The following is a 12,201-nucleotide window of genomic DNA, read 5'->3' on the forward strand; positions in this document are numbered from 1 at the left end:
TAAAACTAGATAGCATGAAAATGTATCACTTCTAATGTACCATTTTACTCTTTGTTGATCACCACTGAAGCATACTGATTAGTTTATTTCCTAATGAAAAACTAAAATACAAAACACACTAAACTGAACCAAGACATGGATGAATCAGTAAAAAAGAAAGCCACTTCACTTTTTACTTCAGGGTATATATATCTGGGTGGTATCCAAAATATGTAATGATGTAATGGACTTATAAAATAATGGTTATTAGAAGAGTAAAGAACAGGAGCTAACTGTGTAGACAAATCTGAGTGTTCACAGACAATGACGCTGGCATTGAAGGGAACCTTCCACTACACCAGGTTGCCCCAAGCCCCATCCAACCTGCCTTTGAACACTCCCAGGGATGGGGCAGCCACAGCTTCTCTGGGAAACCTATGCCAGTGCCCCACCCTCACAGGGAAGAATTTCTTCCCAACATCACACCTAACCCTGCCTTGTCAGTTTAGAAGCTATTCCCCCTTGTCCTGTCACTTCATGTCCTTGTCCAAAGACCCTCTCCAGCTCCCTTGGAGCCCTTTTAGACACTGGAAGGGACTCCTAAAGTTTCCCTGGAGTCTTCCCTTCTCCAGGCTGAACACCTCCAGCTCTCCAAGCCTGTCTCCAGAGCAGAGGTCCTCCAGGCCTGGAGCATTTCCATGGTCTTCTCTGGACTCACTCCAGCAGGTCCACATCCTTCTGATGTTGGGGGCCCCAGAGCTGGCAGCACTGCTGGTGAGGTCTCACCAGAGCAGAGCAGAGGGACAGAATCCCCCCATCACCTGCTGGCCACACTTCTTTTGACACAGTCCAGGGCATGGTTGGCTTTCTGGACTGCAAATGCACATTGCTGGCTCATGTCCAACCTCTCATCAACCAGCACTCCCAAGTCCTTCTCCTCAGGGCTGCTCTCAATCTGAACTGTTTACTTCTAGCTTTTACTGTCTGATTAACAACAAATGAAATTTTCCACCACAGTTACTTTATGATTGCAAATTTATCAAACCATGGTATTTTTTTGAACACATTTAACTTTGAGGTTTTTTATCAGAACACACATGGCTTTGAACTTCCTAAATACCTGCTGGAAAGCAGCTCTTCAAAGAAGGACTGGGGGGGGGGCTGGTGAACAACAAACTGTCCCTGACCAGCAGTGTGTCCTGGGGGTCAAAAAGGCCAGTTGAATCCTGGAGTACACCAGGAAGAGCACTGCCAGGTCAGGGAGGTGATCCTGCCCCTGTGCTCAGCCCCGTGAGGCACATCTGCAGTGCTGTGTCCAGTTCTGGGCTCCTCAGGACAGGAAGGAAATGGAGCTTCTGGAGCAGATCCAGAGGAGGCTGCGGAGATGATGAAGTGACTGGAGCATCTTCCTTACAAGGAAAGGCTGAGGGAGCTGGGGCTGTTCAGCCTCAAGAGGAGACACTGAGAGGGGACCTCATCCATGTCTGTCAGTGTCTGCAGGGAGGAGTCAGAGGATGGAGCAGGCTCTGCTCGGAGGTGCCCAGCAATGGGACAAGAGGAATGGGCAGGAACTGATGGCCAGAAAGTTCCACCTGAACATGAGGAAGAACTTTTTTCCTGTGCAGTGACCGAGCACTGGGACAGATTGCCCCGACTGGAGTGGAGTCTCCTCACTGGAGATATTCCAGAACTCTCTGGACACAATCCTGTGCCATGGGCTCTGGGTTGACCCTGCTGGAGCAGGGAGGTGGGACCAGGTGAGTCATTGTGGTCCCTTCCAGCCTGACCCATTCTGGGATCCTGTGAATTACAATGTTAATTCATTACTTGCTTCTATGAAAGACATTTCTTATTGATTGGAAAGCTTTACATAAATATAAGCAAAAGGACATTTCAGTTAAAAATGCTAACATTCACAAAGCTGCTTCCCTTTTATATAGAAAAGCACTACTATACCTGTGTTTACTTACCCACAACTCCTAATGCAATGTAACCCAGGATGACAACTATGAAGATCACACAGCAAATAACATCTGTGCAGTGCCTAGGGACAAAAACAAACACTTTCTAAAATAAGGTGTTTAATATGACCCTTTGAAAACACTGATATCATAGGGTACTTTAACATCTGAATAAGTTGTCCACACCAGCACTTAGCAGAAGTCTTACTTACAAACTCACATTTGAGGTGTGAGGTCCTGTTTTTGCAGCAAGACCAGCAAATAGATGTGCATACCTTTCTCATGGTAGACAGCAATAAGAACAGATTTAAGTATTGTTAAATCAAAAAATACCTTACAACATTGAACCCATGAGATTACTCATGGTATAACCTACTACAGGATATCTGCCTCATAACATACCACTTGTGGCATCTGCCATTCTTTCTGTTTTCCAATCTATGTTTCCTCATACAAAAAACCACTATGTTTTAACATAAAGGAGATAAAAGGGCAGATTTTTTAAACAGTTCAGAACCTGAAATGCATTTCCAAGTGTGGAAAGGAATCAAAAATCCTGTACACTTCTCTAGAGAGTCACAGTTTTACCATCTCACTAAAACAAACTTTTAGTGAGGCTGAAGGGGTACAGGACTCAAGGCCAATATGACAGTAACCTAAGAAAGGACAACTGCTCAAAGTACAAGGAGTGATGCTAAAACAATGCTGCTCATTTTCTCATCCTCCATTCAGAAGCAGTTCTGACACTGCTCAAGCTTGGCTCTCATCCCACTGGAGCCATTTTTAAGGGTACAATATTTAATTCAAGAGTCTCAGGAGAAATATGGCACCATAAATACTTTAATTACAACTCCTATAGTCTCAAAAACCTCTTCCAGTTCAATTCTCACAGGTCTCATTTTATGATACCTAAATGCAATTAAAGGTTATACCCATTTGTGTTAAAAGGTTCCTTTTAAAGTTTTGCTGAGCTACAAGTACCCATAAACACTTTACCAGAATGCAGGATTTTATGTTCTTTGTAATACATGAATTTCTGTGCAATATCTAGTAAAACTCACTGTTGCCAAATTCTATGGTTATATAACTATTAAGAAAAAAAAAAGTACGTACATATTTTTTTGTGTGGCTTCAGAAAATTTTGAAACAGTTCATAAAGACTAATTGTTGTTTATACAAAATAACTGCTTATTTTACTAGATATTATGGTTGAACCCCTGGCTCCATTTAACATCATTATTAGCTCATGTAGCTCACTTTCAGTGAGATCATAACAGTAACTCATAAATACAAGGCTTCACAGGAGAGGAAAAAAGGTAAAGCTTCTTAAATTAATAAATTAAAATAAAGTTGTAAAGACACATGGTTATAGGGTGAAGACTATGGGAGTTTCCAAAGTTGCAGGAACTGGTATGATGGGAACTGGCTCTTCCTTAACAGGAGATATTGAAAGCCCATGCTTCTTACTGAAACCTAATCAGAAATTATCCAGCCTTGTTTGCTTTCTACCATCTCTCAGAAACATAGTGACTTCTTGGCTTCTCTTGCTTTGTTACATGTGGCAGTGCATGCAAAGAATACGTTATGCATGTGTAATGGCATCCTAGCAAATAAATTAATGCAAAGATAAAATCATCCACACAGTATTAGTGCATAAAAGCCATTTATTCACTGACAGCTCATGCACTTAATCATTAATGACTGACTAGAACCTCTTCTCTGTTTGGCAGTTTCATGCCCAATCTGTCACGAGTACAACTGTGCTCAAGATGCTGCATAAGCAAGAAACTATGACATTTATTAGTTAAACAGCACTAGCAACTACAAATAGTCTCAAGCCCAGCACTGTGCAACCACACAGAGCAAAAGGAGGCTCTGTATGTTCACAGTGTGACTTTCATGCTACCACTTTCAACTCTGCTGACTTAGATGAAGGTGACCACTGATGTCCTCACTTCTGAGTTCCTCTCCCTGGTTAACTAACAACTTGTGTTTTGAGGCTTCCCTAAGTCATGTTGTGTCAAGGTGATTTTATACTATGCCATACAATGTCATGAATAGCTATGAAGATCCCTTTCCTCACTGGGGCTGAAATGAGAAGGAAGATATTTGTACAAGTGGTTAGTTACCAACATTTATCTATGACAGACTCTTACTGTAATCTAAGTAGCATCTTTAGCAGGCTATTTAGTTTAAAAAGCACAAAGGATAATTAGATGTCAAAACCGTTTATTATTTTAATATAGGCCACATTATCAAATGATGTGCCATGTAGATATTTATTAGTAATACATTTACATTTGTGAGAAAGTGAAATTTGTATTGCTAGTTAAGGTCAATATTTTTATTAGATTTTTTTCAAATTCTTAAATAAGGTAGCTAAATGGTTATGGAAATGTACTGATAATCAATTTACGTGAGAACCCATTAACTATATTTTCTAATCACAGAGGAAAAGATGATCTTTGTCTTAACAAGAATACTGAATTTCTAGAAAGATGTTGAACAATTAAAGATAGTCCAGGAAGTGTCAGGATAAATAAAGTAATAAAAGAAAACCTCTACAATATGTCCAACCAGCAAGAGGAAAATGAAAAAAAAACATTAAGACTTGGTTTTCTGTTTTTCAGTTTTTCAGGGTTTTGGTGGTTTGGGGGATAGCCTGATGAACAACCTCAAAATATCATTTCTACTCTATAGCACTTTCAAAACTGCATCAGCTTCAGCAGTCACGATGATGGGATGTGATCTTTTCCAGCTGTCTTGCACCTTTCAATGCCAATATGTAAATTAGCAGCCTATCCCCCTAGACACCCACCCTCTCCATTTTCCATAATGAAGACAAACTTTTTCCCTGACCAACGAAAACTGACAAGAAATCAAGCACAGGACAATATATTTTATCATCAGAAAGCAAAGACAGGTGTTTCCCCACCCACACTGTACACAGAGTTATATCAGTGCAAAACCAGTTTTTACTGACTACATCACACAGTAACAGTACAAACAAGAGAAGTTCCCTGGCATACCATCACCAGTTTCAGCACGCCTCATGCATGTGAAAGGCACAGTAACAGACTGCTCAAAAAAATACTACTGAATTGCAGTATTTCAGGTTCCAACTCTGCAGTCCACAGAACCCTAGGTAGTCTCACTCACTTCAGAGATACTCTTCATGCATGCAGAAACTGGTCACTCAAGTAAGGGTTTCAGGGCTGAGTGGCAGCAGTGACAGCACAGTGACACATCACTGACAGTACTTCACTGCTGTCACTCTCAATCACCACTGATTTCCTGCCAGGAATTTACTGCTGGCCAGCCACAGTACAAATGTCATGGCACACGACCAGGCCATTCTCTGGAGAGAACTAATTCCCCTGGTGAGGTGACCACGGGAGCAGGAAAACCAGCTGCAAAGTGAAGAATAGAGTGTGACAGGGTGAGTCCTGTGCTGTTTGGAAACAAGACAGTCTGCATCACATGGCAGTGGCAACCCAAAACATAACAGAACCTGAAATGGTCCTACTTATATCAGCACATGTTAAGACAGAAGATACTAGTCAATGCAAGGCACACAGAACTGGCATTCAGACTGAAAGAACTTTAGAGCACACAGTTTAATACTCCCCAGTAATCATGCATCCTCAAGGGGAGTAAAGATGGTCTCGTGGATTTAGAAGACATGCGGAATCAAATTCAGAAGTTTTGTTAACAAAATTTTTTATCCACTGTTCACTGCAAACCAAAAGAATATAACAGAATGAGCTACCATATTTACCTGTTGTGAATAGGTCCTCTGAACTTTGGGTCAAATTTCCTTGGTTCACCTGCATTTAAAATAAAACAGTATAAAAACATGCCCTTATTTAAAAAAAATCTGTTCAGAGAGGGATGTTAACACCAGTCCTTTGAAAAACATCGTCCACATATTCCTATTTAATCAGGAGTTTTTTAATAATTTCATTTGGGCAGTATCAGTAATTCATCAACACAATTACCAAGCTTTTGTGTATGAGATCAAAGCTTTTTTTCTTCTATCTTAAAAATATTGAGGGCCTTACATTTACCATACGATAAATTACCTTTACTGTATATCCTATGACTACACCTACACACAGGGTTAACAATATATTTGAGAAAAGGATTATGTCTCACAGTCACATGCTAAGTGTGTTTGACAGTGAGTGAGTGAACCTACCTCACTGGAGTTACAGGCTAAGTCCTTCTGATTCTTCTCTAGAATCACAGAATGTTAAGGGGTTGGAAGAGAACTTATAGATTATCTAGTCACTGCAGCCAAGGCTGCCTTGGAGCACTACATTCCTCACCAGCAGAAGAACAGTCTGGAGTCATGTCTGTACTTAATGTTATACTTAAGAATCCTGAAGAGTTTTTTTACTTCCCACTGCTTTGGTTACAGGACTTTATAGACACAGAGATGCAGGTTTGCCTTTTTTGGATTGGGCTTATCAGATGACAAAGCATGGATGGAGACTGCAGAAATGTCATGCTGATTTTGCTCTGTACTACCCTGCATGGGTGGTATAACTGCAGCAGCTTCTGCAAAGCCAGAGATGAGGTACAGTGCTGCAGAGCAGGCAGAAGAGCACGTGTTTCAAGCACCTTCTCTAACTCTCAAGTGGGTGCACCCACCACACATCCCAGTGCAGGACGCAAAACAAGTTTTGAAATTGGTTATTCATACATCTCTGAGATTGTTGCTTTCTATGAATCTCAGAATGAACAGAAGGTGAAGTCAGGTTCCTCCTAGAAACAGGCAGTAACATCTGGCCAGACCTTACAGATGGAAAGAGTCAAACGTGACACATTTTTTTCATGTGGCTATTCTGGTTAGCACAGTTCCAACTGGTTCACTCTGCACATAAGCAAACTATATTAAGAAACTCCCAAATACTTACCCACTAATCTGTGCTACCAATGTGAACTGGAATAAGATGAATTACAGTAAAATCTCATTTGGTAAAGAGTAACAAAAATTTAAGGTTGAATTTAAATTTTCAAGTTTTGAGCTACTGTATGAAAAGAAAGAAGCAGTTCTCCATTTGGCAGACCAGAATTTGGATTTTTCCTTTTGGAGATAGCTATTCAGTTTTATAGGATTTTTTTTTTTTAAGTTCGGTAATTATGGACAATTTACTGAACCAAACTTCATGCAAGGAAAAATTACTTCTTCATTCAAATGTCAATGCTGCAATACAAATTACTGTTTCAGAGTGTTTTTTCACTGCCTTCTTAAGGATCCCCTGTTCTGAATATACCTGGTATTAAAGGGTGTTACCAGCCTAAATCTTACCCCATCCATAGAAAAATATCTATTTTCTAAGAGAAGAATTCAGAAATTTCTCAAAGGCAGAATTTACTTATTAACTAAATGCCAGACTTTGTTCTGGGTTTATATCAGAAAAACCTTATCAAAATCCACACAGACCAGTACAATAAATACAGCAGATAATAAAATTCTATTTGCCCTTCATCTGGTGTTCAGGTCCACCTTAACAAACTCCTACAACAAATATATTTTAACAGAGAAGAGATTGAGAAAGCTGAAACTTTGGAGAAGTGATGTATGACAGCAACACCAGGGAGTGGAAGAAGTAATGCTGTGACACAGGTGTCCACCATGGTCCAGGAAGCAAGTGTGCCATACACAATACCTAGTGCTGGGCCAACACCCATATATTGAAAAAGCTTTTTGAACAGGAATTTCTACAAAACAAACGTTTCTACAAAATAATTTATCTCCGGAACAAATCAGAGTCTGTAACATCACTCCCGATGGATGGGTTCTGGCCTTAAGGCATCCTGGAGTGAGCCTCTGTTCATTGCTCATACAGGACACCCAAGTTGAGCACATAAGAACAGTCACACCAGATCACCAAAAAAAAAAAAATTTTTTTCACTGAACCTATATCCTGTATGGGGGGCTATATCCGAGAAGAAACATCGTGGTATTTCCCTAAAACTGAGATTACAGAGATTTGCAATTTCACTTTTCTTAACTAAAGGTAGTGACTTTGTATTTAATAGCTGTGAGTGAATTTCTTTCTCATTCATTTCATAAATCTCTATTTAACTTGCATATACTTTAACAATCTGCAATGCCCTATATCACAGAGTACTACAGGTTAATGAAGCATTGAAGTACTACCTCCTTTTGTCTGTTTTAAGCTTGCAATCACTCATCTTATAACTGTATTGTATAACGTGGCACCGTGGTATGCTACCAATAATTTTACAAGTTATTATATTCCTCTTTACTTGTCTATCTTCAAATGTCCCAGTCTGTTCAAACGTTTCTTGTACATAAGCCATTTCATAGATTTGGTTACGCTTATACTCCCTTTCTGTACCTTCTACAGTGCTACTACAGATCACTAAAAAAGTAAGGGCCAGAACTGCACAGGACATTCACACAAATGTGATTTATACAATCCTATAATGACTCTTTCTATCTGACCTCAGTCCATTTCTAACAATTCATTCTTACAGTCTACTTGCTTCTCAGGGCAAACATTTTCACTGAGTCATCCATGAAGACTCCAGGTTCTCACTCTTGAATGTTAGCATTCAATCCCACAAAGTTAGTTCAATCCCACAACTGGATGGAGGAACCTATCCTCCAAAGCTGTTCAATGTTTTCCTTAAAAATTTGAACAAAGAAGAAGAATGAACACTTTGAAACTAGGCAGGTGACAAGTGTTAAAATACTTCCGGAGTCAGAATCAAGTGGATTTTGATAAACGACAATTCAAAGTGATTGTTGTAAATTAACAAGAGTTATAAAGACAAACTCCATTCAGAAATCCATATAGAATAATTGCTTTCAAAAACACTGTTGAGAAGAATAGTAAAGGATTACAGCATACTACAAACAGAGAATGAGTCAGTCAAGCTATGTCTCAAAAAACCCATCACTTCTTCAAGAAGTGTGACCATGACTCATGAAGTTCCTTGTGCCTGGGGACACGTGAGGCCTCAGATGAACAACTATTTCTAGCTCATGGACCTAGAATGTCAGAAGATACAAACAAACTGGAGAGAGTAGAGGGATTGCTTAAAGAGAAGAAACTAAGAGGTTTGCTCGTGGTGGCGTGGTGCAGTGCAACATGGCTCAAACTGCTTTGTCACTGAGCTCTTGGTATAAATCCATTACAGAATATGGGAGGAAAAGGTAACAACATTCTAAATTAGAAATACTCTAAAATTCACCATCAGAAGTAGTAGGTAGTATCCCTGGAACATTAATTACCAAAACATGATACAGATGATCACAACTGTAATCAGTTTCAAGGAACAACAAAGAAAAATGCTTTTGTATAATCTCATTTTTGTGAATTAGATATCAAATTCCCTACTTAATTACTACTATTCTTTAAAAATTCAGAAAATTCCTCGGGTTAATGTGGAAATTATTTATGCTACTAGTATCCATACAGCTCCTGGTAAAAGCAAACCAGTACCCTTGCTACAAAAGCCCAAGTGTATTTAGAAAGCAAATTCCAAGCTTTAGGAGTTTGGTAGGCATCAGGAAGAAAGCAGTGGTGAGGGATGACTGACACTTTTTTTGCTAAGATTAAAAACTGAGATTATATTTGTTCTTTGCAGTTGAGGCAGATCTATTTCACAGGCTGCTTTATAATAGGAAACTTCTGTGTGTTGAAGTATGTCATTACAAGAAATAGCTCATTTCATTTACCAATTCTGACTCCAAACAGCATCTGAAGTTAATTGCTGTAGTAATTTGAAAAAGCAACTCTAAATTATTTACCTAAAATAAAAATTTACTATATATACATGTAAAATTTACTTTTGATGTGCAATTTAAATGAACTAGCAAATGTCAGGCCAGAAAAAATTAGAATATTGCTAATAATTGAAGAAGTTATAGAAAACCATTTGAGGTTGCGTCTAAGCCTATTAAAGTCAACTAAAATAACACAGTTGAAATACGTGAGATTTAGATCAGGCACTTTGAATTGTCATAAGAAAGCAAGTAAATTACCATGTTTTCCATAGTAGTTTTCTTCATCTCTATCCATGTTACTGTACCCGGATCACTTGAGCAAACTGTCTGTGTGAGATATTGACCGTGGACTCCTGTGTTGCTAGCACAATTTCCCCAGCAAGCACAGATACACAAAAATACTACTTACATAGATTTAAAAATAAAACTGATTGTCACGGACTTCTCCAATCACAACAGAAACTCACAAAGTAGGCAGGCCTTTCTGTGAATAGAAAGTTATCACTCAGTGCCTTTCCCACCTCCCCAAGCCAGTCTGACAGCCAGTCTGAACACAGAGGAATGACTCTTATCAGTTTGTGTTAACCTACACTATTAACCTAATGTATAAGCAAAAAGGGAAACATCTGCACCTGAATACCATTTGTAAAATAAACGTATGAAAGCCAATACAACAAAAAAAAATCCTGATGATTTGCTGAGCATAAGGTATCACACTGTTGGCTACACTTTTGTACTACCGTGACAGTAAATAAGTCTTCTTGTGCCACAGGTTGCCAAATCTTTCCTCCTCACACACTTGACTAGGTCCCAAAAAGTTCAAGTCATGCAAGTCTAAAATGTAAACTGTCTGCTGTACATCAAATTTTCAGTCTTGTCAAGTGGAAAAATTGTCTGTAGAAGTAGTAATAATTTACTGCATTATTTTCTTAATAAAACATACTTCTTATATTTCTGCGCAGCACAAAAGTGCAGAACAGAGGAGTCAGCAGTAAAAAGTCTCAGCATTGCTACCTTAGATACTGTAATGCCTATATAGTGAAATGATGTACAAGGCATTATAGTCAGCATGTGAATCCAAAAGCCTGAGGCAACCTCTCCTTTCAAGCCACACAGGAACAGAATCTCTGTGTGGTGATTGTGACCAAAACGAAATTTCCATTCCCTGTGGAATATGATTAAAACACCAATTGTAGAGTTCTGTAATGAGAAACATGTACACTTGTATACGCATTCCTACAATAATTTACAAGACAGGGCTGAACTACATCCTGGAACAACAAAAATAAAATTTTTAGGTCAGCCCTGTCACTGCATAGTACACAAGGACATAGAAGAATAATCTCACATTGTAGTTCACCAATGATGCCTGTGATAAGTGTGTCACAACTCAATTTGTTATTACAGAACTTAGCAGCAATGTTCTAAAGTTTACTGAAAGAGTTATTTAGTATAACCTGTATCAGTAAATGAAGGTAAAAGTAATATCATGAGATGTAGACTGATCTCCTGCAAAATATTAACCACTGACTGAACACTCATACTTAACTACCTCCCAAGACTTCCTGTCACCCTTACACAAATTAAAAAAAAAAAAAAAGAAATGCAGAGAAGCCAAGTGACTGATTCTACCGAGCTCCTACTCAAGTTTTCACCTCTGTCAAAGGCTGCTTCAGTAATTCTCAATACAGTACAAGAACAGAAGGCAGTGGACAGACAGTGCTAAACACAGATCCTCACTAACTAATATGCATTTGGTCAGCCATATATTGCTCAACTCTAATAAAATGCTAATTCCAGTTTGAGAACTATTAGTTTCTTCAAACTTCTTCCTTGGTGTTTGGTCAACAATTACATGTGCCCATGAGGAGAACAGCTGAGACTTTTTAAGACAACAGAGGTTTTATTAGTAAGGCTTTGGAGCTGCAGTTGTATGCACTGCTCCCCTCTACTGGAGCACATCTGTAAGCTCAAGTAATTCAAAATATTCCTCAGACCTCACCAGCAGTAATGTCACCTCTAGGGCACCAAACACAAGCCGCTAATTCAATGCTCAAACACACAAGTGGACAAGAAAACAAAGTAGGCTATAACAAATGCTGGGGGGTCTATTAGGATTGAATGAGGTTCATCCCAGTTATGTTTCTCTAAAAAATCAGATGAAGATTTTGATGCCTCTGCCTGTCTATTCTGTGGAGGGTTACAAAAAAAAAACCCAACACAAGTTCTTGCACAACTCATTTATCCCTATCAGAAGCAGAAAGTGCTTGAACACATATAAATGCCTAATCTTTGCAAGATTTACAGTCTTAATTTTGCAAAGAACCCAAATAAATGTTTGAAATGTACTGCTGTTTAATAGTAGTCAATTTAATTTTACTTAAAGATTTTTTTTAGGCAAACTTAAGCTACGTTGTAAGTCACATGTAACATTCCTTATACAGACACAGCCTTCCTGATCCTAGTAATATAAAATAATACATTATTACTGTAAGA

At 38.8% G+C, this 12,201-nt stretch overlaps 1 protein-coding gene across 2 annotated transcripts in view; it reads right to left on the reverse strand.

Moving 5' to 3' along the window:
* The window catches only part of SLC44A5 (solute carrier family 44 member 5), a 68,598-nt gene that overhangs the window by 30,827 nt on the left and 25,570 nt on the right, over positions 1 to 12,201 (reverse strand). For both annotated transcript variants that reach the window (XM_027694438.1, XM_027694437.1), the window contains exons 2-3: positions 5,719 to 5,767; positions 1,950 to 2,023 (exon numbers count right to left, since the gene is read on the reverse strand). In XM_027694438.1, the coding sequence (XP_027550239.1) occupies positions 1,950 to 2,023; positions 5,719 to 5,767 (123 nt within the window). The remainder of the gene's footprint in view (positions 1 to 1,949; positions 2,024 to 5,718; positions 5,768 to 12,201) is intronic.

The sequence above is a fragment of the Neopelma chrysocephalum genome, unplaced genomic scaffold (genome assembly GCF_003984885.1).
Source record: "Neopelma chrysocephalum unplaced genomic scaffold, ASM398488v2 Primary Assembly neopelma1_97, whole genome shotgun sequence".
NCBI lineage: Eukaryota > Metazoa > Chordata > Aves > Passeriformes > Pipridae > Neopelma > Neopelma chrysocephalum.